The 26,556-nt window shown below is 36.5% G+C and overlaps 2 protein-coding genes and 1 long non-coding RNA gene across 9 annotated transcripts in view; 1 reads left to right on the top strand and 2 right to left on the bottom strand.

Annotated features, from left to right (window-relative positions):
• Positions 1 to 153: 153 nt before the first annotated feature.
• On the bottom strand, positions 154 to 8,699 carry FABP2 (fatty acid binding protein 2, intestinal). The gene is made up of 4 exons (XM_014949946.1): positions 3,240 to 8,699; positions 2,432 to 2,604; positions 1,749 to 1,856; positions 154 to 784 (listed from the first exon to the last, which is right to left on the bottom strand). Exons 1-4 carry the CDS (start codon positions 3,304 to 3,306, stop codon positions 734 to 736), a joined length of 399 nt encoding a protein of 132 aa, XP_014805432.1. The 5' UTR covers positions 3,307 to 8,699; the 3' UTR covers positions 154 to 733.
• Positions 8,700 to 11,193: 2,494 nt separating this feature from the next.
• The window catches only part of PDE5A (phosphodiesterase 5A), a 136,019-nt gene continuing 120,656 nt past the window's right edge, over positions 11,194 to 26,556 (bottom strand). For 6 of the 7 annotated variants that reach the window (XM_014949942.1, XM_014949941.1, XM_014949939.1 and 3 more), the window contains 7 exons: positions 23,627 to 23,714; positions 22,390 to 22,490; positions 22,218 to 22,295; positions 21,305 to 21,368; positions 20,668 to 20,742; positions 20,074 to 20,157; positions 16,476 to 16,613 (listed from right to left, as the gene is read on the bottom strand). In XM_014949942.1, the coding sequence (XP_014805428.1) occupies positions 16,476 to 16,613; positions 20,074 to 20,157; positions 20,668 to 20,742; positions 21,305 to 21,368; positions 22,218 to 22,295; positions 22,390 to 22,490; positions 23,627 to 23,714 (628 nt within the window). Of the gene's footprint in view, positions 16,614 to 20,073; positions 20,158 to 20,667; positions 20,743 to 21,304; positions 21,369 to 22,217; positions 22,296 to 22,389; positions 22,491 to 23,626; positions 23,715 to 26,556 lie in introns of all 7 variants that reach the window. The other variant, XM_014949940.1, reaches the window with a different exon arrangement.
• The window catches only part of LOC106892631, a 50,896-nt gene continuing 42,286 nt past the window's right edge, over positions 17,947 to 26,556 (top strand). The window contains exon 1 of the long non-coding RNA XR_001412917.1: positions 17,947 to 17,985. This is a non-coding gene — a long non-coding RNA (uncharacterized LOC106892631). The remainder of the gene's footprint in view (positions 17,986 to 26,556) is intronic.

Raw genomic sequence — 26,556 nt, 5'->3', positions numbered from 1 at the left:
ATTTTTATTCATGTCCTGAAAGAAACGCACTCGGAGCCTGCTAACACTCTTCCTGAAACAGAATGATTTGAACCCCTAATCAATTGGAACAACTCAAAATCTGCAAGTTTAAAAGCATGGTCATGCTTTTAATGAAACAAATGCAATGAAATTTCTGTATGTGAGATACCTGCATACCATCACTATATGCTTTATATTACTCCTATTGATATGAGGAAGATATCAATGGGATCTTAGATAAGTCCTCCAAGTGAGCTGTATTATGACACCATATTTTATGTTTATTCCATATTTATATTTACGTAGAATAATCTCAGCGACTTGAGCGTTGTCAGGTTTATTTTAGGTTTTGCCATCCTTATTACACAATATTCAGTACACAGAGAAGCTGTTATTGTAAGAAAACTAAGTTGCATTGAGAACGAGTATAAAAAGATATTTAAGCTCTGCTTATGGAAAATAGTTTCTAGAGCCTTTTACAGTGTCGCATTCAGGTAGGACTTGGTACAAATAACATTTTAGCTTTTGTATCAAATTGTAATTGGATTTTTTTTTTTTTATTTGAGACAAAGCAGTAAACATAAGAAACTAGCCCATGCTTTCAACACAGCTAAGTATTTGCAGCTTAGGATATGCTGTGAGGGGATAAAAGGCAAAAAAAAAGCAGAGCATATGTGGGAAAATGGTCTTTTTTCATTGATTTTTGATTCTGGTGTGGTTCTGGGTAAAGTACTCAGCCCCTCTTGAAGATTCTCTTGGCTTCAACTCCTTCATATACGTAGGTCTGTTAAGAAATTAAGAACAAAAATCAGTGGCTGCTATTACAAAATTTTAATTTCACAAATGCTATTGAAAGATGGTCAGTGGTGATTTAATTAATTGGGACTGGTAGCCATGTGGGACCTACAGTCCCTTGTGCAGGCTCTGAGGAAAGGAAAGTAAGGAAAGCAGCATGTTGTCAATATGCATAAATTCACTATGCAGATATTTGAACCACCATGGGACAGCTTTTGGGGGCTTCAGAAAAAACCCAAAGTGTTGCAGTTCCATATTTCCAATATCACTACTTAACAAATTTCATCTATGGGGCTGCTTTTATTAGATGTATGAAAAAGCATTGAAGGGTTGGACTTGCATGTTTTGATAACTCAAATCTCACATTTGTCCATAAGGTTGGTGGGTTTTTTATTCTTTTAAGCTGGTGACCCTTTTGCAGAGAGGATCTTAAAGCATTACAGTTCAGTTTCTGGCTTTACTTCAGAGCTGTGAAACATTTCCCTTTTATCTCAAACTTACCCTCTGTGCCATCATTCCCTGCTCCAACCCCAAACTTTGTTTTAAAAGGGCATTTGTCAGCCATTGACAGCATTACCCTGTAGTAAGCTCCTGTGGTAAGGAGGATTTTACAAGGTAGACACTTGGAAAAGGTCCCTCAGTCAGAACACATCTATGTAGAGTATAATCTATATAGAGTATATATATATATCTATATAAATCTTCAAGATACAGGTTGTATTTGCAGACTTCAGAATGCATTAATAAGATACAGTTCACATGCGTAGAAAAATGTAAAAATCACAGATTGCAAGTTTTATTTTAAAGTGCTACATTTTGATAGATTACTTGAGAATTTTAACTGAATGAAGTTATTTGGCTTGAAGAAAATATTTCCTACTTTCAGAAAAGCTTTTGAAATTTTTTTAGTTCATTTTATTGTAAAGTTATATGTAAGCAACTGCTTAACTCACCTGAACAAGTTCATCACCTACGATTTCTCTGTATGCTGTGAGTAGTTTTCCATTATCTTTTCTTGTAAATTTTCCTACAAGTTTGTTTCCTTCCATGTTCCAAGAACCCTAAAATGGGAAAAAAAAAAATTTTGCAATAGATATGACCCTGATATGATTTAAAAACTGCATGCTTAAAAGTAAGAGGAGATTAAAACAGTGTAATAATGCTTTTTTGGACACTTATGGAAAGGCTGTAAACATGAAATTATAATAAAACCCTTAGTTTGTTTAATGGCATAATAGTCAAGCTAGATTTTTTTAGTGCTCAGTACACCTTATTTTAAGTAATTTTATCAACAAAGTAATTTCTAATAAATACCCATTCTGCACTCTAGGTGGTGTACTGGAGTATTATATGAAGTAAAATTGCATTTGTCTGGATTTTATTGTGTTAAAATTGCCACCTGCTCTGCTTTTTGGGAACTCTGTGAAACCCTGAGTTTCACAGTACAGTGTTGAATAATTAACAGTTAGGATTACCTTATCTTTTTGTACATAAGCTGCAAGCATTTCCGAACAGTCACACTTTAAAAGTAAAATTTAAATTAAAAACTAGGAAGACAAGTCATTCATCTTGAACCTGTACTTCATAAAGTTGTTATCATATAAAAATATATATATTTATTTAGAAAGTCTCTTACATTAAGTTCAGTCCCATCAGCCAGACTGTACTCAAAATCGACTCCCAGAGTGAATTCAATATCTAAGGTACGGAAGTTGCTGGATTCTTTGACAGTAAATTTGTTTCCATCTTGTTGAATAGTGATCTTCAGATTATCATGGGCTCCCAGCTTTCTTTTCATTATGTTGACACCTAGAAAAATCAATTAAAAAAAAAAAAAGAGTTTGTCTCTCTCTAGTGATTTTTATGTGGTCAAGTGAGTTTATTCCAGCATCCTAACACAGGGGTTTTTTTATTCATCACTTTTTATTGAGGCCATATTCACCAGTACAGATATATTACAAAACACTATCCAACCGGAATGGTTATGTTTATATCCATATAATGCACAGTTTGCACAAACTTCGAGTATGTTAAAATTACTTGAATTGTGTTTCTATAAAATTGAAGAATGATGATTTCCTCTCTGTTTAATTTTTAAACTGCTTTCATGTTATCAAATTAATATTCCTGCTATAGAATTCTGCTTAAAGTTTATCATTCAAATTCTCTGAGCCTTTTCCTCAAATATAGATGTAGAGGTTCTTTCCTCTACTGGAATTAGTTAAGTTGCTTATGATTAATATAATGTAATTAAAATCAGATCATTTTTCAGTGTCTTTTCCGCCCCCTTTGGAGTCTTTTGAAAATAAATGCAGTAAGCTATGCAAGGGCAGAGCAGCAAACAATAAAAGGACTAGCCAGAAGGTAGTTCACAGATAGCTTGAGCTTGTGTTCAGTCATAATGCTATTATTTTTGTAGAAGTCATTGGAAAAGTAAGACTTACCCATCGTCTCCATGAACTTTTCATAGTTTTCGTTTCTGTCTATTTTCCAAGTACCATTAAATGCCATGTTTCTGTTTGTAGGAGGTCTGTTCTGAAGTAACAGGTCTTTGCAAAGAGAATTTATGTACTGGCTTATCTTGAAAGCAATTTACAGGATGATGTGGCGGACTAAAGCTCAACTGAGGCATTGATCTTTTCAAGGAGAAGTTTACTGTAGTTTAATCAAATTTCCAACTGTGACCACACTGCTGCTGAATCTGTCCGTTATTGCCCCCAGATCATGACAGTATCTTTATTGCTAATCTTAAAAAAGAATTGCTAATCCATTCATTTTATTCACCATGTTTGAGTTGTAGTAAATATCAGCTATCTAGTGAAAGCAATACTTAGACTAAGAAAGTTTCTTGACATTTTCTGTCTCTGTTGTATCTTCATGCTTGTGGGAGAGTCTTTATGCAACTGGAGTAAACATATTTACTCAACAAACCAAACACAAATCTGTACTTTGTTATAATTTGGTAGAGATCTGTTCTGCTCAACATAATAAGCATAGGGCAGAGGATTTCCTGAGTATTTACCTGATGTTTCAGAAACCTATCCACTTGCTTCTTGTCTAGTGCTGAGCTATGAAAATTGGGATGATATTCTGTATTCATGTGTTCACTTTAATATATAGTTTAAATTCTGAGCAGTTTCTACATTCTTAATTTTTTCATTATAACACATTCAGTGGATGCTATGTGCATCTGACCCATTCCTGCAACAGAAAAAGATGCGGAGCCAAATCAATTTACTTGATGTGGTTGACTTCCATAGGTCCCAGATTTTTTCCTGTTCAAGGATAATGCAGGACATGAGCCTTCCCTGATTTAGCTGCTTCTTCCCCCACTCCCCTTCGCCACTGACTGGTGCTACGTGAAACTGAGCAAAACTGTTGACCCATCTTTTGTCTTTACCAGGTTTAAGCTTACAATTCTTCTGTTCACATGGATGGCATCACCTTTGCTATCTGTTATTTTCAAAATGTAAATCCTGAATGCCCAATTGGATTTTGCTTACCACACAGGTGATGATGGGTTGTGCTCTACTTACTAAATTTTAACATCTTAGAAATGATGTCTAGGAAGAAGCAGAGCCTGCCACTCTCCTTGTACAAGCTACCTGTTATTTCTTCTTCCTACTTTTTATATTCCTATCTTGCAGGGTAAAGAAGCCTGCCAGATGGAAGGTGTTCAGGCTGTTTACTCTTAATGGCGGCTATTTAACACCACTGTTTAGGTCTCATTATGTACTTTTTACATGCAGTTTCTTCTACATTTGCATGCAGTTTTTTATCATCTTGACTTACATGCAAGTTCTAAAATAAAATTTGCACAGAAGTTGGCCTAATTTCTGTAGAAAAAAAAAAAATAACCCTGCCTCTATATAAATATTAGAATTCCAGAATTAACTTTTTTTGGGAAGGACAAAATTGAAATGCTGCATCTCACTGTGAACATTGTCAGGTACAGGCAAGACATTTGACTTAGGGAAGTAGAGATGTGCTAGCCACTGTAACTGGAATAAAAATCAGCCAACTAGAAAATGGAAGATGAATAGTGTTAGCATGATACTGAATCCAAACTCTGTCTCAAAAAGTGTCATAGCCCATGCCCAGTGCTGTCCCAATCATGGATGCCCATCTTACCCTTCAGCCAGATAAGAAAATGGGCAAAATGAGTTTCTATTAGAATCAGATTATCTCTTTTTATTGTAGTGGAGTGTGTCTTGACCTTTGTAGTTGTCCTTGTCGATCTATGTTGTTTATTTACTGTATATACCTAGTCAAAAATACCTGGTGTCTGATTATAGTTCATCCAATTTGCTGTTGCTTAACAAAATTATTAACTCTCTTTACGGTCTCTGCAGAAGGGTTCTTTCTGACACTGGTGTAGCGCAACTTGTAAAACACTTCTGTTGTATCCAGTAGAAAACTGATGCCTGAAATAATGTGAACAATTAACATTATTTCAGTCATATATCAAATCTAATGAATAGGAAACAACTTTTATTTTGAGCATTTCAAGAAAGCTTTTTTACTTTTCATATGTGTTCTGCATTCTCTCCAAGAACCTGCTGATTCATTTTATTTAAGAAATGCTAAGGTATCTGAAGTAAACAAAACTATTTTTATTGATTACTTTCCTTATTTGAATCCAATCTATCTTCTTAACCTCTGAAAAAATAACTCAAAATATTGACATTCTGCATGTTAAATATGAATTTCTACATCAAAGTTACTTCAGTAGTTTTTCTGAACCTTAAAAAAGGGGGAGGGTCTTCTGGAGCAAGTCCTCAACTAATAGGAAGATCTCTCAGATGTGCTTTTCCAGCCAGTTATTTCACAACTTGCCTTTCCCCCCTTGTTGTTCTTTGGTCTCCCTCAGAAGTCAGGCTAACTGGCTAACTCCAAACCTTTTCAGCAAGGGAGCAGCATGTACCTGGGTCCTGGATTTCACATCAAAGCTTGTTGTTCCATCTCTGTTCAGTTTTTTCCTTTCCTTAACATTTCTTTTCCCTGGATTCCTTAGGATTCTGTTCAGATCAGCCCCACAGATCTGTCAGTTAAGTACGAGTCTCAAAAGGTGGTCAATATTTATAAGTTTCATGGTGTCTCTACATTGGTGTAGTGCTGGCAGCATAAAGAACTGTTCTTCTCTGAGGTCTGGTGGAATGTTGCTGCTAGAACAAGCAGCCACCTTTTTAATCTTTCACAATTTACACTACTTACTTAGGACTGTTAATGCACTAAAATCTGACTTCAGTTTTCTTACGTTAGAAACTGTTTTTTACTAGAATCATATGATGTGCACTTTGTTCCGAGTTTGAGTTCCTATAAAAGCTGTGTTTCCTTCTAAAATTAGAATTAAAATTGGTTTTATAAATATATAATGTTGGAATATTCCACAACATTTTTCCTTCGTCTGTCTACCTCTTCCTTGTGTGGTTTTCAAAACTACAATTTTTGCTTAAATGGTACATTGAAATACTTCTTTTTCAGTATTGCTGGTTGCGTTAAAGTCATGAAAGCTAAGGGTGTGTATTCTTGGTTTCATGGCTTTCTTCAACGTGTCAGCTTCAGAACACTGAAATGGAAAACCTTACTAACTTTGAAATTTGATCTTTAAATGAGGTGGATGGAGCTAAATTATTAACTTATATGGTCATGCCAATCTCATCATGCTGGTCTGTGATAATCATACCACACTGTATTATGATGGTAATGATATTCCAAAGATCAGGGTGACAAAATGCTTTTTCAGTGGGTTGTATTCATCTATCCTGCTTACTGGTTTGTGGCTTGATTTCAAGTTCTTCTGCCTAAAATCAGCTAGAACAGTAAAACTCAGCTTTACCACGGAGTGTTAATGGCTTGGTGCCAGCATAAACATAATATACTTAAGTAAATATTATATTATATATTATGAAAGACATGAAACCCTGTTAAAGCCATGCAGATTAACTGGTTTCTGTCAGGTAGTTGTGAATTGATTTGACAGGGTTTATGCATGTTTTCTATTGCATGATTCTCCTCCATGTCTTGGTATAGATTGCAAAGATCGTTGGGCACATAAATGATTTAAGGGCCCCTGGATCCCTTATTGTGAAGTTTTACTAACCATTTAAACCACAATACTCAAATTCACGTTGATAGGGTAAATAGATAATCTAGTGCCAGTAAAGCCAACTTTAGCATAACTATGGGTGGCCTAGCAACAAGACGTTTGATGGAGCCTAACTAATGCCATCTCTTGGATAAATAATTTCAAAGTACATGTTGCAATTGCATGTTGTATTAAAGCAGGATTAGATCATACTTCAGATAGATTTTGTCCTAAGTTTCTGGTTTTATTTTTGTCCAAGGAGAATCTCCTGGATGTTGCTAATATGCAATCTGTTCAACATGAAGATTCAATGTTTGCAAGACTACTTAGAAATTTCCAGTGAGCATAGATCTGTTTGTCTGATTAGTTAGTGGTGGCTGTGGACCTTGAAACTTACTCTTTAGTGTCTGTAGATGTTCCTTCTTAATTTCTGTGTAAGGGCTCTGATCCATGAAGTGCTGCATGTTTTTGAGAGTTGATTATTGGAGAGAATTGAAATGCATGAGCTAATAAGCCCCAGGTTAAAAAAATCTAGAAGCAAAATGCAGGATTTTCTTAAAGCAGTAACAGCTCTGGTATTTACTTCATCCATTACTGCATGCTCAAATGAGTCTTAGGATTACCTAGAATAGTCGAATCCAGCCTAGTTTCAATGAAAAGAGAGTGACAGTGAACAATTCCCAATAAAAATAAGTGTACTTTTTGAGCAAAGGTTATATGAATCTCTGAGTATTAGTGCCATTAGTGCCATTTGTCACTTGTCACACCTGTAGGGCTTTGTGTCAGGTTTATCTAAGGTATTTAAATGTACATATTAATAAAATTTTCCTGTACTTTCCAGGCAAATACTTAGTAGCAGGTAAATTTAGGGAAGTAGTTTCTTTTTGTTCAGAATATGAAATATAGTCAAGAGGTGGGGCTGAGTTATAGTCCAGTGAGCTAACATTGTACAGTATTGAACGTCTGCATCAGTCTTTTCAGTTTCTCCAAAATTTGAACTGGACTTTTAGTTTATTTCAATATCAGTGTATCAGCTATTTGCTGATTGTGTGCTTTTGCTCTTGATAATGATATAGCTCCAAACTCCACCAAAGACTATTGTGATTATCTGGATTAGTGACTCAAATCTAATCTCATCTGTAAAATACTGAGCTTCAGAGTTCTTCTGAGCTCAGCATAATAGCAAGAGAGCACCCTATACAGCTCAGAAATTAAGTATTTGTATCTATAAAAAGAAAAGATGGCTTCAAGACAAAGCGTTCTTTTCTCCATGTCTCTTCTAAAAACAGAATGTATAGCCTGATACTGGTTCTATTTCCAGCTCAGAAATGGACTATGTGACCTTGATCAAATTAGCCGCTCTACTTATCAGTAAAATGAACTTCCCTTTCACTAAAAAGCCGTATATATGATAAAACAATGTGCCAGTGACTTGATTAACTACTACAAAAAGGGGTTCTGAAGAAATGCCTGTATGTGATTGTGTCATGTGTAAACTCATGGCATGATTTAAACATTGATTTTACTCCTAGTTTTTGTTAAAGACCTTTGACTTGGTTAAGCAAAAGAAACCTGTGTAAAGTACAGATCTGTTTATCAGCCATTATGAACCACTGGGTGGGCAGTAGCAGGCTATGGCTGAAAATCATGGAAATCAGCCTTCTACCATGGCATAACTGGATGGATAGATGAGGGGAGGGTCGTGGATGTTGTCTTCCTTGACTTCAGCAAGGCTTTTGACACTGTCTCCCACAGCATCCTCATAGGTAAGCCTAGGAAGTGTGGCTTAGATGGGTGGACAGTGGGGTGGATTGAAAACTGGCTGAAAGACAGAGCTCAGAGGGTTGTGATTAGTGGCACAGAATCTAGTTGGAGGTCCGTAACAAATGGTGTTCCCCAGGGGTCAGTACTGGGTCCATATTCAATGTATTCATCAATGACCTGGATGAAGGAATGAAATGTTCCCTCAGCAAGTTTGCTGATGATACAAAACTGAGAGGGGTGGCTGACACACCAGAAGGCTGTGCTGCCATACAGAGAGACCTGGACAGGCTGGAGAGTTGGGCAGAGAGGAACCCAATGAAGTTCAACACGGACGAGTGTAGGGTGCTGCACCTGGGGAGGAATAACCCCATGCACCAGTACAGGTTGGGGGCTGACCTGCTGGAGGGCAGCTCTGAGGAAAAAGACCTGGGAGTCCTGGTGGACAACAGGATGACCATGAGCCAGCATTGTGCCCTTGTGGGCATCCTGGGGTGCATCAGGAAGAGTGTGACCAGCAGGTTGAGGGAGGTCATCCTGCCCCTCTACTCTGCCCTGGTGAGGCCCCATGTGGACTACAGTGTCCAGTTCTGCACTCCCCAGTTAAAGAAGGACAGGGAACTGCTTGAGAGGGTACAGCAGAGGACTATAAGGATGCTTAGGGGACTAGGACATTTCTCTTATGAGGAAAGGCTGGGGGACTTGGGTCTTTTTAGTCTAGAGAAGAGATGACTGAGGAGGGGGTCTGATCAATACTTATAAATACTTTAAGGGTAGGTGTCAAGAGGATGGAGCCAGTCTTTTTTCAGTGGTGCCCAGTGACAGGACAAGAGGAAATGTGCACAATCTGGAACATAAGAAGTTCCATCTAAACATGAGGAGGAACTTCTTTACTTTGAGGGTGGCAAAGCACTGGAATAGACTGCCCAGAGAGGTGGTGGAGTCTCCGTCTCTGGAGACATTCAAAACCTTTCTGGACATGTTCCTGTGCAACCTGCTCTAGGTAGACCTGCTTTGGCAGGGGGGTTGGACTAGATGATCTCCAGAGGTCCCTTTCAATCCCCTATCATTCTGTGATTCTGTGAATTGATTATCCTTACATTTCAGCAGGAAAGAGGATTTTATCTTTACTTGATAGTACAGATTCAAAACAGAAAATAATACAGCTGTTTGGAGAACAATTGAATTTCAGGAAATGTAAAAATAAATTTCTGTGTTAAATAAGAGCTTTGGAATAATGGTAGGAAACCATGCAGCCAGGTATTTCAAGAAATTCTGAATTCTAAATACTGAAGTGAAAACTTACTTTGTTTATAACTTGTGATATTTTTCAACTGAAATAGAAGTTCCAAAGTTCTGTATGTGCTAAGAAATGCTGCTGTCCCCTGAAGGGCTGAAAAACTCAATGGCTGTCAGATTCCATAAGTTTAGATCCTAAAGCTTACTACTGTACTGAATTATTTCCAAAAAATCTTAATGGGTGAGATTTCATGGCAATGTGAAATGCATGCCATCAATAGCTGTCACCAAAATATGGCTGACAGAAGGAGCGATTGTCTTTTCCAGTTGTTAAAAAGTCATCCTAGTTGTGCAAGATGTGAAAGACTGAGCGTAATATTCTTTTTCACCTCTTCGATAAAGGTGCCCTTGTTCAAGGTTATGTTATTTTCCTGGCTGGGTAAGAAATGTATTCCAATATTCCTGTTGAAAACTGCGCCACTTCTCAGAGATGAACTCAAACATTGAGTACGCCGGTGAAGACTAAGCAGGAGCATGACTAGGTTGGTGAGTGGGCTGGAAAGGCTGTAGTCCCAACAGCAAATGGTTACTTGATATATGTAGATATACATAGACCGTTGTTCAGTTGCACTCATAAATTGCCGTTGGATCAAGCAAACAGAGCTTGTGTTTTGTGCTGAACTAAATCTGGCCCTTCATAACTTTTTGAATGAGTCTGTTGTTTGTCAAGGATATACATACTTTTTGGTTTTGCCTCGAGCTAAAAAAAGTCAAGCCAGAAGTGTTGCTGTGGATAACCTAATAGGCAAAGAACAGAAATTGCCAAGACGCCCATTGGTTAGAATTACATCTAGGATCAGCAGTTCACAGACAGTATTTTTTTCAGTTTTGTCTGAAGTTACAGTGTTGACTATTACCATCTCTTTTACATGCTACCCTAGGAATTTATATTTGGGGGCAGAGAATGAAGATGGATCTGTATAACAGTTGTCTTTGCTGGTTGTATTTATTCAATAAATAAAACTGGTTTCTGACAGCTGCGAGTAAGTGTAGCTGCAGTGCTCTCTAGTGGTTAGCAGCAGTGATTTAATTTTTGTTGTTTTTAAACGAGAAGTACTTTACTAGTGGCTTGTCTTAGTAGTACTTCTTATATTGTAATTATCTTGGTATTAATAGCGATGTTTTTCTCTTCAGTATTTCTGGGACCTAGAGAAGTTATTATAAAATATAAATTTACAGAAGCAATGATTTGAATCGGGGAATAATAAGGTGTTGAAAATTCAACCTTAATAATATTAATTAACAAACAGTAAATTTTGACATTGTCCTTTTTTATTTTAAAAAGCATGAAAACAGTACAAAGAGAGGAATGAGGAAATAAGTAATAAGGAGCAGTTTGACCATAGAAAATAAGTTGACTATATTCTCTATCAGTTGTACTGTAAGTAGGACTAATGATTCTCTTAAGTAATGTAACTAGTTTCAGTAAGTAGTCGTAGGACAGAAGTGAGTGTGACCACGTAACATTCAGAAGACTTTAATACTGCTTAAAGGCAAAACATAATATACAGAGTAACCCCCTTAACCTAGTACAAAAATACGGTGCCCAGAAACTATATCTTTGTTCAAATATTTTTAAAAGATAAAAGAATACAAATGGACAAACTTAGTGGCTAGTGACTGTGATTAAGATTTTTTTATTAAACTATAATAGAAATGTATATTAAAACTATTTACAGTGCATTTCACACTACATTCTTTCAAAGACACATGCAAGTGTCTTGCCATATGAATACCTAGAGGGCTCAAATTCTAACTTCAGTTACATCTGTAAGGTACCTTGGGCATCAGCAGGAATAGCTGAATACAGCAAAGAGCAGGTGAGGCAGGTGTTACCAATGGTAAGAGTTTGGTCCCTCTTTATAGGTAAAAAGGTGTATTTGACCCATTCTTTCACTTTCTATACAGCTCAATCCAACTCCCACTGAGGTACATGGGAATCACACACTTGACTTGAAATGGGCATTTGAGCATGCCTTAGGCCCTGGCATGACAAGCTCGTGCTGTGAAAGTTAGTGGAAACTAGCTATTATATAGCATTGTCACATAAATATACATTTACAAACAGTGGTACTTAGATATGAGTTTCTCTATGGAAACAAACTTGTTTATGAAAAAATAAATTTTCCCATGCAATTTCCATTCATCTAGCAATGACAAAGATAAAATGTCTTGCTGTCACAATTTGCTGTATTTAGCAAGTGTCACTAATTATGAGCCCAGGTTCTGTGATATTTCTTGTTCCTGTGAAAGTTCCTCATTATTTATCATACTCTGGCCAAACTATTTTTTTTATTCAAGCTCTGATGTTCAAGCTTATCTTGCCAATTAGTGCAAATCCCTGAAGAAGTACAGCAGGGAATTGTGAAATAAAGCTGAAACCTTGTGGAATGTAAACTGCATGTGATTTGACATGCAGAAGAAACTGCAGTATCACAGAGACAAGACTCCTAACTAAAGCTAAAGTATAAATTTGCCTGAAATACCAAGTCTCTATAAAACCTTTAAAAATGTATTAATTTATTACAAGTGAGACATTTTTTTCCATCAAAACTCTCTGCTATCTTCTCATGCATAACTGAAAGGGGCACCAACCAGATCACTTAGGCAACATCCCCTAGTTTTAAGGGGCTAGATCTGACTCTTGTAATCTTTCTGTACAGTGGGTTAGAAAATCAGTTACCTAGTAATTTTGAAAAATCTTATATGTGAATTAGATGGTGTTCTGATTTTGTCAGTTAATGCTACTGCCAGATAAAATGCATTGGACTGGAATTCAAAAGTTTAGCTTTACATGCATGCAATTGTCAGAGGGTGATGCATATAAACACGCTTCACTCTCTTCTAAAGAGAGATCAGCTGGTCATCAATAGAATAGATTATTCACTTCTATCACTAGCCCACTTGTATTCTGTGAAGATATAAGAGTAATCTGCTCTTAACTTTAAACTGCTAATTAAAAATGAATACCATCTCAAAAATCGACTTTACGTTACTTTCCCCTCCTTTCTTTTATTGTCTGAGATAATAGAAAACCTAGACATCTACAGCTAATATTGGAATTGTGATTAACGTGTTGGAAAAGAAGTACTACCTACAGCTTAAAAGTCTCACTGTTATTTTTAATTAGAAGATGGAAGGTTAATCAGTAATTTCATGTATGTTAATACATATGACAAATAATTGTTTGACAAGGGGAACAAAACCAGAAAGAACAGTGAATTTCAAGCATTAAACTGTGCTGTATATTTTCTTTAGAAGAAAATATGTCCATGTCTGAGAAGTAAGATACTAACTTAGATAGCCTCATTGAGACAAGTATTAAAAATTAGTAGGGCAAATTCTGTACCCGAAGACTTAAATGCCAAATTTCACAATGGCTTTAATGGACTTAAAACTGAACTGACAAAGTGATAAACTCCATTTCAGTTTGTTTCTTGAATAATCCACACTGATTGCTTGAGCTACACAATAGCTGGGGAGACTATGTTTGAGACCTGACTAAAAAAATTAGATACACAACTCATGATGAAGTAATGGCAGCTGCATGGCTGTAGTCCACCAGCTAGGTTTAAAAATGTTGAATTCTGAAGGCGATGAATTTCAGGCAGAAAGCAGCCTGGCTTGCTTGTTTGTTTGTTTTTGGTTTTTTTATTGTCACCTATCTATATTATGGAAGGAATGAGCAATTTCTGCTAATAGTTCACACAAAGCTATGACACAAAACCAGCACACTCAGACTGTGCCTTCAGGCAGAGTAAAGCACTATATAAACAATTTGATCACTCTCTGAAACTTCATGAAGTACAGTAAACTATGCTCTTAAGGGTAGTTTGAAGGGTTTGGTTTTGTAGAACTATATACATATACAGGTGTATTATGGTTTATTTACTAGGAACTGTATTTCTATGTATGTTCCAATCTTTACAGTGGAGGAGATTCTATGGGATAAACGTGTACAGGTATGTAATTAAATAGATGCTTATACTGTATAACTGTGTTCATTTTAAGTGAACCTTTGAAAAAATGCAACATCATATCCATTTATTTTCATCAAAGTTATGAATCCAGCACTCCTTTCTAGTAGTTATAAATCTATGTCATAATAAAGCTTTGCTGAACACACAATATAGTAAAGAAATACTGGGATCTTAATGTAAATGATATGTCACTACACTGTAACATGACCACAGTTGATTTGCTGTTTTGTCACCATGAATTACTAGTCTCAACCATACTAGCAAGAATACACCTTTATATACATATATTTTATTAATGTTTATATTAAATATGTATCTCATCAGTTAGTGTAATAATTATATTTCCGTATCTCAAGCATTCAAGGAAAAGAATATATAAGACTGTGTAAATCTTGAAGCAAAGTTTCCTATTTACCAAAAAGTACCTAAAAACTTTTTTTTGGGGGGGTGCATGCTGGGTGGGCAGGCTGCTGTCATTTTTCTGCATAGCTACAACATACTAACATACATATATTGTATTGTGTATGCATATAAATACACATATGGCGCACTGCATAACAGTAGCCCTGGAATTCTTAATTATTATTGAATTCCATACTTTTTTGAAAATCTGGAGAAAAAAAATCAGGATAAATACTGTTGCATGAAAATGTTTTCAAATTCAGCTGCAATAATATATTATTGGTAGTCATTAGAGAAGTTTAAGATAAATTATTTGTTACTGATTAAATCTAGGTTGGCAGAAATGCTGCAGAATATCAGAATACCTTATTTTACATTTAAAAAAAAAATCAACTATGAAACTTAGTATCGTCAAACATTTTGAAACATTTGCTTCATCTTTTGTTAGCTTCTGGTATAGCTTATGTAAATGCAGAGACTGATAAAAAGAGGTTGTTTTCACTGTCTTTCTGACCAGGTTTTACAAGGAAGGATTGATAATCTGCTGGGACAAAGAATTTATTACAGTTCCAACTAGAGTTTTCTGGATTACTGTGACAGAAATAAATTCCCACACTTCAAAGTACAATCCCAAATGTATTACTTTTGCCTAATACTATTGCTGATTATAACTGAAAAATCATTACTACAGATTAAAAAGAACCCAACATCTTCTTTGTCTCTGTGCAGCCAAAGTTACACCTGCTGCTAACCAATCTTAGACTGCTGACATTGATCTAATACTATCTACCCAAAGAGTTGTACTCTCTTTGTATTGTTCTTTTGGTGTTTGTCTAATGTGTATATTTTCCTGAATTGGTTCCCTATTAAAAGCAGTTTTTATTAGTCATCTTCATTTAAATGAAGTATCAATGTTGGGTTTTTTTTCTAGTGCAAGTTCTTTGATTTCTTTCTCTTAGGAATGTTAATGCCTCATATACAAATGGCAAATTCCTGTAGCATTCTCAGCTGCTTTTGCTTTCAGTATTCTTTTTTTCCTAATCCTTTAAAAAATTGTGATTAGTCATTGTTCACATTAACTAATACTAAAAATGATTTTTAAAAAAATGTTAACATAAACATCTCTTCGAAGTGGTCATAGCCATTTCATAATAGCACTGGCCTAAAGAATCAGTGATTGATAGTCACCAGAGATGTGCCGTTCCTGCATCACTCTGATTCAGATTTTCATCTCTTGCTCTTGCAGTCACATTCTCTTCTACTTTTCCTGCCTGTGATTCAGTCTGTTGGTTGTGATGATGTTAAATTAAACTTCCAAATTAAGTTAAAACCAGCATATAAAAACGATCCTGTTTAGTTTACATTTCTCTGTGTGCTTCTTGTAGCTTTCTACAGGAGCCATTGTTCCATGGCAGCCTGTCAGTTACGTTGTGACATTTCATCAATCTTGAAGTAGTTTCCAGCATTCATGGATAATTATGACACTTCTACCACAAAACTCCTAAGATCCCAATAGCCTAGTACTTTACAGGGTTTTTAAAAAATTCTCCAAATGTAAGACATTTTCTAAGACATTCCTCTAATATTAAAAAAGACCACTGGGTGCACAGACTGTGAGGCTTTTTCACTTTGAACCCAGTTCTGTCTCCTGAAAGAGGTTGGCATAGTATATGCTGGATTAGCTTCCCCAGAGTTAGTCCCAATCTTTACTCTGAACCTCTGGGAAGAGAACAGGCAAGACTGCTCATTACTTTTATAACATAACAGAGCAAGACTGGAAGAGGAACAAAGGTGCAAAATGCAGTAGTCTTTAAGATACTGGCCACAACATGATCACTAAACAACTATATACATCTATAAAGTTAATAGGCTCTCAGGGACAATTGAGTAACTGCACTCGTACCTTCTTGTGGAACAGGGTAGCAAAAACTACCCTTGCAGGTCTTTTTCCATCTAAATCAGATGTAATAAAAGAAACAGACTATATAACCTTGGCATATACATGGACATGCTATATCTTGAAATGTGGAAAAACAATACAGCAGTGGCAAAACATAAGCCAAATTCATACAGTGTTTAGCAAAATGCAGTACTCCTCTATTACTATGTCTTCTACGTGAATTTAAGCTTGTGGGTATTAAATCAGCATCTCAGTTCCGTTTGGCTTGATTGCTTTCTCCATTAATCAGATTCTTCTCTTGTTGTTCAGCTAAGGATTGCCATTTCTGCCTATTTTTCCTACAGCCATCCAGTAAAGGGTAGCAGGCCTCTGACACATGCGTTAGGGCCTGAAATAAATTAAGAACATGTAAAACAGATTACATTTAACGACAAAATAAGTGTTCTTAAAGAGACATTGAGAGTGACCGGAATGATTGAAATACGAGGTCTATCTATAATTGAACTTGTATTTTGAACTTCAAGGAAGGCTTCCTGCTGCACACCAAACATGAACACAATTACCTGGAGCTACTGCAGATTGGAATGAGCTGCAGTGTCCATACAGCACTTGATACATAGGTGCAGAAGGAACCACAGTAAGTTTGCTGTATTGTGCACAGATGACCTGTCCAGTATTCCTAGTGAAGTACTCTGGATGGACTTTGCTTGCAAGCCAGTCCTTTGAATGTGTGGCAAGGTTGGTCATAAGGATGACCTTAGAATGATAACCAGACACAGAGTAGGTATAGTCAATGCGACCATATTCACTGACAGTGTATCAACTGATTCAGAGGAGTTCTCCCAGAAATATTTCAATTAAAGATGGCACACGATAGATAAATTACACTTGACAGTTAGTGCCTTTTAGGAATAAATGTAACTGAAGTCAATCAAATATTTTTCATGATGTGACTGTGTAACTATATCAGAGTGAAGGAAAACTAGATTCTGATATCTAAATATAAAATTAAAAAAATAACTGAAAGAACAATTCATAAGCATTTTTTGTATGCTTTTCTTTCCTGATGGAAGTGATGAAAATGTATCCTCACACTATGACAGTCAGCCCTTACTTGCATAAAGGGTTATGTTGGCTTGCAAAATGAAGTCACACTATTGAGAAATATAAGCTGAGAGTTTAATAGTTCAGACGGTGCGGGACTACAAGGTATGGGAAAGAGTGCTTGAGCCCACTGGTTCTGTAACTACTATGACCCACTGCAAAGTACACAGAGAAGAATCCTGACCTGCTGGTCACTATACAAAATCAGTCAGAATTTCAGGTGGAAGTCAGGTCTCATTCAAATAACATGAGGTAGCAATGTCTAATTCTCCTGTAACTTTAGATGGGGACCCTACGGAATTATCAGCTTGTATAAATCTTCATAGTTCCTTTTGGCTTTGTAGTCTGCTTCATTAGTTCCAGTAGACTTAATTGAATTATTCTTGATTTACACCACTATGAGAAGAATGGGCCTGTCAAGTATCTTTGCGTTTTCCTGTTTTATTTACCTGAATATATCTAAACAGCATTTAAAACTGCTACATGGTACTTTTTTCAACTAAAAATTAAGACAATGAAACACATTTCTCTTATTTTTGCAGACTTCAGAACTTGAGAGGAAGACCTGTAGATTCAGTTCAACTGCACTGGTTTCCTAGCTAACACAAGCCACAAAACTTCAGTTCATTGGGATCTGACCTACTCTGAATAACATGGTAAGTCACATACTTGCACTGCTGTATTGGAAACTCTTGTCTGTTTTCATTGTGTGTCAAATTCCTACTGACTGGATGAAAGCTAAGAAAGCAGTGAAAAGGCTGTCATTACAACCCTGTTTATGGCTTGATTTCATAGCATTAGAACATTGGAAAGTGAACTGTGTGCTTGTTCATTTTCAAAGTAACATTGAACTTGTTTATATGTTTTACCATTTATTACTCACTGAAGAAAGCAAAAATCTCTAAGCAGGTAATATCCCCTACTTTTACTCCAGTGAAAATAAACAAACACTGTATCAGCTCAAACCCTATTTATCAGGACTGTTAGGGGTTTTGTCACTTCCCCATAGGCTCCTCACTCTCTTTAGTGCTCTCTGTCCCTGCAGTTAAGTAATTCTCAATTATCTGTCAGGTTAGGGGACATGCTGACATACTCTGAGTCTGTATAAAGTCCCAGACACTGACAGCCTGCTACATGCTGTTCCAGGTCAGACTTTGAGACAAGACGACAGGTAAGAGTGATATACTGAAAGCTGTAAGAGGCAACATGTTCTGAACAAAAAGATGCTGCTCAGACATGCATCCTGTGGATGTAGCACCTCCTTTTTTCTTCTCCAATTGAAGAGACAGGAGAAGATTCCAAACATTTGTAGGTGCTTTTGGCTGCTAACCAGGAATGGCTTTGTATTCACTGTGGCATAACAAAGCTGCAGTTACAATGCAGGGGCACAGTAGCTAAAAATTACTTGTGCACCTTGCTTCCTTGTAGACACTGTACGGGAGCTGGGTACTGTTTGGACCAGTATCACTTGGTAATTGTTGATGTAATCTGCAGTTAATATTTCAGAGTAAATAAATTTTCTGGTCTTCATAAATGGAATGGTAAAGCCCTTCCCTAACAAGAAAACTATAGAAGTTCAGGCTCTGGAGCTGTGAGCATTCAAACTTGCTCAGGCGTTCTGTTCAAAGAACTTTCTGTTTGCATACAGACTATGTACTAATCTAGTATATACTGTATGCATATATATACACTGTATGCTATACTATATACTATACTGTAGCTTTCCACAGATACTCAGTCTTTCAGTGGCCTACCTCCTACTGGAGACAGTTTTCTGAAACTTCCCAGCAAAGGCTGCCTTATTTTTCTGACAAACAGTTTCTGCAACACAGAAACATGCGAGTTTCAGGGAAAGCACATAGTGACTTCCTTCTGCTTCCTCTGTCTTTGTTTCCTTCCAGCTGGTGGATATGGATTCTTATTAGAAAAGTTTACTGTGTAAGAGGGAAAAATTTAAGCGCCTTGTTCCTCCCTTTGAAATATTCTTAAGAGTGAAGTTACCCGTTCCTTACCTTTTCTTTTTCTCACCTCATTATCTGTAAAATACTTCCTATAGTCCCAATGAACAGGCTTTCACTCTAGTGCTTTACTGGTTTTGAAAATTTTATGTTTTGTTTCATATTATATCTGACCAAGTATCTGCTTATACAGTTTGTGACCAGGATGGAAAACACTTCAATGAATTCTCTCATGCACTGCTTTTATGTGTGATGAAAAAAAAAGAAAAAAAATGGGACAGGAAATGCTAAACTTGGGTTAAGTGCCTATACATAGCATATCACCTTTTACATGAATAATTCTGATTTCTCACTGAACATTCTGAACTCTTAAACACTTTTTATCAATGCACTACATGGATACCATTCTTTTCCTAGATAGCCAAAGATTAGTTTTGTGACTTTCCCTGATGGTCATAGCAGCTCACTGGAGCTACTGGAATCTAGAATATAACCCAAGGGTCTAACACCAAGTACATAGAGCACAGCAATTTTAACTAGGTTTTAAAAAATTGTAACAAAATACATTAATCAGACAAACATACCATTAATGATAAATACTAAAATAATAATTTCCTCAAAAGAATAATGAACCATATGTAATATATAACAAAAAAATATATCTTTTTAAACTAAGGGAATAGTTTTTTATTTGATCGTTATTCTAATTTTAAATCTGCATCTATTAGAGGCTACAGCAAGCAGTTCCGGTTTTAGGTATTTGCAATTCTTTCTTAGGCACCATACCTCATACAGCTGCAAGCAAACAGCATCTATGAATCCAACCTGCATGCTGGGAATTTTATTTTTCTTCTCTCTGTTCATTAGATCCTGCAGTTAAGAAATAAACAAGCTCTGCATTAAATTAAAAAATGAACCAAAACCAAAGAGACAGGCTGGAATTAAAAAGCAACACCTTAAAAAGCACAGCAAGCTCAGCACAGCAGGGTATCAGTGCATGTGTTACAATGCAGGTAATTTTACTGTATGACTTGCCTTAGGAGATTCTTTGGACTGACAGAGCCCAAATAACTAGACAAATAGACAAGCTTACTGGTTTAGGACAGGCTGCAAATAGGTACCAATTTAGGAATGTATTTCCTAGACAATTTAGTAATACTGATTTAGAAGAAATAATGCTGTTTGTTCTTCTGGCTCAGAGATAATGACACACTGTTGGTGTTTGGGAACTGCAGAAGAAAACTGACACTGGGAAGACAGGGAAGGAGTTGGTCCTATGTTTTGGTCAGTGGGAGGAATTGTGGCTTTGGCAAGGAATGTGAAGTGCTGTTTGTAGAAGCCATTTTGGAAGAGGTGATTCTGCATGATTCGGCCACTTACTGTTGGTTCTATGTTGAGTTCCTTCCGCTCTTTATCTCCTTGATCAAAGAACTCAGTAGCTACAAGCTCAGCAATCTGTAAGAGATTTCACACATTGAGACCTCTAAAAGTTTGCTTGCTACCTACAATCAAGACTGTTTCCTATGTTTCCTGTCTCTCCTTAGGAATTGGGACCCCCCTATAATAAGACTTCAGCTTAACAGCTAGCCTTTAGAATTCTTCATGCACACATCTGTGCACAAACAAAATATCTGCATGTGCTGATATTTACCCAAGTGAATAAAATGGCACATAGGCATCTTACCACTGATAATAGTTGGAATGATCAACACATAGAAAAAGGCCAGCTGATACTCCTGTGTTGTATCAAGTGACTACCTTGTAGTAACACAGAAATGTTGGAAAGAACAAAGATTCCTGATTTACCTTCAGATAACTGCTAACATGGTGACATAGCTAAATGCACAGATATTGCTACAGAGACACAAGAAAGTCTTCAATCCACATACAGCACTTTGAAGGACTGCTTCCTAAGGCTCTGCATTCCACCACTGTCTTTACAAAAAGGACTGGATGGAGGAAGCAGAAGATGTTACGTGGAGTTTGTATTTAGCAAATCTTAAAATTAAGCATATACCCGTTGCTGAACTGGCCATGGTTTGCTTATGGCTGATAAATCACAAGCAGTCATCAGCATTGCTCTGTAGAAAAAACAGAAAGAAATCTATTAATTACTGTATTGTGAAATATATGTAGCAACCAACTCAAGTGATTAGTAAAATAGAGTATAAAATTTTAAGGAACATCAGTGTCAGAGAAAGAAGTGAAATTATAAAGGTCTCCAGGGCTCAATGATATGGTAAACTTCCACCTGTGTGAAATGAGCACACAGAAATGAGCAAATCTGGACTGGCTCATTTGATGGATTCATGTCAAATGAACTGTTTCGTTCTATTTGCTACTGGACAGACAATACATTTATTTATTTCAGATATTAGCAGTGACTGCCATCTTTATTGACAGCATGAGGGCCAAGGACTGAACTAGAAATAGACAGAACACGACTAAATTAGACTAATTTTTAAAGGCACTGAATTTGAAATATGGCATCCTTCCTTTCTGAGATAGCCTATGTAAGCCTGCTTTTCTGTATTTGTGCATTACAATATGTGTCTTTATTCTTAATCTTTTGTTTCCTTCACTGTAATCAAAACAAACTGACTGTCCTGAATCTTCAGTTACTGGCAATTCAATATTTGAGTATAAAGTATCAACAGCAAAAGAATATGCTCCTTAGACAGGAACCCTACATTCTTTAGAAAGAACATAAATGCTCATGTAACTCCACATGCTGCTTAACAAAGTTTATTATACAGGTTGCAGACTTAGTAATTCAGACCCAGGGAGTCATTCAGTGGCCTATGTACCAGTCTGTACAGGCTGAGAGCACACAGATCTGCTGGTTTTAATGAAATTCACAGCAACATGGCATGGAAAACTGGGTACCTAATAATATTAACAGACTTGTTAATCATTCTGCTTTTACTTACAAAAATAGTTCCTTCTGTGTAGGATCTTCCCAATTAAATTGCTTCTTCCTTATAAGTTCAAAAAATTCTCCTCTCCTCCTTTAAGAGAAGTTAAAACAAAAGATTTTGCAGCATACTGACACAATCCAAACATCCAGCAATGACTATCCAGCCAAACTAGCGCCTCACTTACTTTATGTATAGTGCTAGGTCCGTGGCAAGAATGGCTTGTTTTATCATTTTCAGTGTGGCCTTGTATTCTTCAATGGAAAGGCTGCTGAGAATCTGATTTCCCTTTACAAAAGAACAAAACCAGTGTTATCAGTAAAATGGGCAACAGCACACCAGTTTGCTGAAATGTCTCTTAGATACTAAATCATTATGAATTGCTTGCTGATATCTGATGTCATTCCTTTACCCTGCTTCCTTTTGTAGAATCCCCAATTTAAAAATAAAAATTCCAGTCTTCTTGAGTAATGGCAGAAAGCCGCATGGCAACAGCAGCATAATCAACTATTACAAAATGAAACTGAAAGCAGAGAAATATCAAAGCCTTTAAATCCATTTCATTCATCAAAATTAAATTCACCACTAACTGTATTGTAGCATTTCTTTTTCCTCTTCCCCCCTCCCTGAAGCAGAGGAACTATAAGAGATTCCACTACCTCCTTGTACACCTCATGTAAATGAAAACATTTTCCTTTTATGAGGCAACATAAACAACAAGCTATTACATAGAAATATAAGCTCAGCAGCCCACTGTTAAACCAAAGCACTATGGAGCTAGCAAGATGGCAACTTGCCTCCACTTTTTTTTCCATATTTTCCTGTCTGAATAGGAAAGAATCATTACAATACAAAGGATGTCAGAAGTATCATACCTGTGACATGAAATGAGCAGTGAAAACATACTGCTTTGAAATGATTGTGCATGTGGAATAACTGGTCTTAGAATTAGTTAATAATATAAACCAAGAAGAATGTAGTTTTATTTGCATATTTACTTAACTTGGGTTTGGCTTCACTTTGGAATGTCAACATTAGCAGTGTTTGGTTTGGTCTCATCAGGACTGCTTTGTGTATGTGAAGGCCGGAATGTTTTTTGAAATGAAAGCAAGGACTCAGGTTGTTTGGTTGTTCATAAGAGGTCATGAAAATGGCAACAAAGCCTTTTTTTTTCCTTTGGTTCAAGGAAGCAGGTACTCAAAAGGATATTAGCAAGGCTTCCCTTATCAGGCGACACTTGGAAAGGTTTGGTGGCACTCAGCAAGGGAACTGTAATTTCAGAACTGCTGCATTTGCTTTCTTTACCCAAAAAGGAATAAAGATCACTTAGGAATGTATAAGGATGGGAATCTATCCAAAAGCTAAAAATAAAAAGTAAAATAGCGAATAGTTTCCTTCGGCATACACAAAAATGTGGCACTCACTGGACTATTCAGGATCATTAGGCATTGATCAAAATGATGGTGCTCCATGATTGAGTGGCAATACAGTTGAGCCAGTGGATGTTCGCTTCTGAGGAGTAAAAAGACCCATCAGATGAAGATATCAAATTAAGCATATTAATAATCCAGGAATAACTTCCCTTTTAATGTTCTTTTCTCATTATCAGTTTACCCCCACCGACTCATGCTTGTTCTTCCCCCTTCTGTGTTAACTGGCCAAACAAAATGAATACATTTGGAAGGATGCAAGGAGAGTACAGATAAAAAAGATAATGCTGTTACTTTGTCAGAGCACTGATAACTCTAGTTTTCTGCCTTCTGTTACTTGTAGAGACCAGCTGCACACAAGGAGCGAGAATGTAATACAAGGTTTAATAAAGAGTGAAAATTCTTTTATGAAAACGAAAGGCAACAAGAGGGTTGATTCACAAGCAAAATTTAGTTTTGTAACATTTTAAACACCTACCAGGGTTATTTAGTCAGCTTAACTACTGAGCTTGTAAATAATAATGCAGACCTAATCGGAAGCCCACTGATACCAATGGAAAAATTCCTGCTGACCTCAGTGGACTCTGGTGCAGGGCCCAGAAGATTGATCAAGTAACTACCCAGTGTTAGTAACTGTATTGGTACTTCATTCATCACTACTCTTTTCAAGACCAAACTACTGCAATATCATTATCTAACCATTGCCCAGGGTAAAATCCAAAAGGGAAACAAGATATTGGTGGTAGTACCAGCAGTGAAAAAAAGCATGAAACCAACTGTGCGGATGCAGAACTTAAAGCTATCTTAATCTAGAAAAGAGAATTTACTGTGTGAGTAGCTTTAGACAAAAGACAGAAACTCCTCCTCTCTGTGGATTTCTAATTTCCCCTTGTTCCTCATTGCATAATAATGTTCTTAGCTTTTGCTACTCTCTCATTTTCAGCCCCTGAAAATGAGTCCTACATTTCAGTCCTACATTGCTTATGCTATCTCTTCAACTAAATCGGAATTCTTTTGGAAGTCTGTTTTGCTGCTTATCCTGAATCTATTACTCTAGTTATAATCTGACCTACAAATGTTTAATCATGTAAGAAATTCTTTTCTAGCATATAGTTCCAGGGGACTTTTTGTATGGTTAAGGATCATTCACATGAATTAGTGGCTGCAGAACCGGGTCCCTCTGTAAGTGAGTGCACACAGAGACTCAACTAAAAGTCATAAGAGGAGACTCCGGGGATTTAGGAAGCACAAAAATGTTGAGAGAAAGATGGAAAGACAAACAAAAATGCGGAAAGGGAGATTAAAAGATGCGAGCCCCTGAGGATTATGGGCTGGCTGCCCAGCACCTCCTCTGAGACCACTGCAAAAGGAGTATAGAGCAAATATGCTGTGTGTTTCTGTAAGGAAACAAATTGTAGGATGGTGCCAACACATGCTGGGTGAAATTCCCATTGAGTTAAGTGGGATGCATACTGAGTGCCCTAAAGTTCATCCTGACTGAAGAGAGAAATATGTGAGAAATATCTTAGGTTATCTTCCCAAGTACTGCACCAAGCTAGAGCTTGCTCAGTACTTACAGACCCTGGCTGTCTGGGAAGACAGAAGTGCTGGAAATGAACTCAGGTCCTACTTCTGTTGTATACAGCTTTTCTATTAAACCACCATGCTGGGCCAAAGGACACCATTGCATTCTCAACACAGTGGTTTGGTTATGAAGTTTTCATTCTCTCTGCTTGCCTACTTTACGTGGGGGTTTGGAAGAAAAAGAAAATAAAACCTCTGCGTATCTACCAAAAGAACTCTAAATAGTAAACAATTCATTTCCTGTAATTTCTACTACCAGAAATGTTTTAATTTTTTAAATCCTGTTGCTTAAGAAAAGAATCATATGCTAAGTATCCATTCCCCCTGCTGCCAAGGATAAAACAAAAGAGATCTGTTCATGGAAAAAATAACTTTTTAGGTTTAAACAAGGGATTTAAAAACAAAATTCATGGAACTTCCTATTGAAAAAGAATTATTAAGCTGTAATCATCACTGCTTTACAGCATGTGCGAATGTTAGATTATGCTGTCTATGACACTTTCCCAGGACATTTTTGAGAGGAGATGACGCATCTCCAGATGTCTTCCAGGAAATTTATTTTTAAATAAATAAAGCAAAAAATAGCTAGCTGGTTCCAATCACTGCAAGGCTACAGTTACTGCTGGAATCCTCTGTTAGGAAACTAGAAAAAGGTTATTCTTTCAATTTTGTGGGGTTTTGGGGTTTGTTGGGTTTTCTTCTTCTTCTTTACACATCAGTCTTAGTGTTATTCTGAACAACTATCTGAAAGGCAGGAATTCTGCTTCAGCTTACTTAATTTCTTCTTTTCAGTATTCTCTGTCTCAAACAGCCTTTTTCTCCCCTAGTATCATACTTTTTCTCCCCTAGTATCATACTTTACACACAGCGAGAACAGCAGACCTCTTCTAAAGGTAGCTTCAAAACCACCCTCCAACTCTGCCTGGAAAATATACAAGTATACATTTCTGCATATCTTTTCCCCATCTCTGGTCAGATCAGGTCACATTGCCATATCACAGTAATCGCATTATGCCATGTTTTAAGTCAAGCTATTTCTTTAATGAAGAATCATACACTGTTATTTGAAGTGAATACTAAATTAACTGAAAAACACATTTGGCGCAGATCTGAAACTATTAATAAAGTTTAGAAAACCAAGTATTTTTATTAAAAAATTAAAATATGGAGGAAATTTTAGGAGAGTTCAGATGCTTCATTTTGGTAACTTCAAAGTAAAATATTTTGTTTAGTAAAAATATTTTGTTTCAAGGTTTTAAAATGTATTTGACTTTTTGCTTTGTAAAGTTTTTTCTGTAATTCCAGAATTGATCAAAAGTATACAGATAACCTAAAATTAA

Source organism: Calidris pugnax, unplaced genomic scaffold, assembly GCF_001431845.1.
Source record: "Calidris pugnax isolate Ruff unplaced genomic scaffold, ASM143184v1 scaffold42, whole genome shotgun sequence".
In the NCBI taxonomy this organism is placed as follows: Eukaryota; Metazoa; Chordata; class Aves; order Charadriiformes; family Scolopacidae; genus Calidris; species Calidris pugnax.
Note: the sequence above shows the minus strand (reverse complement) of the source record. Positions and strands in the feature narration are given on the sequence as shown.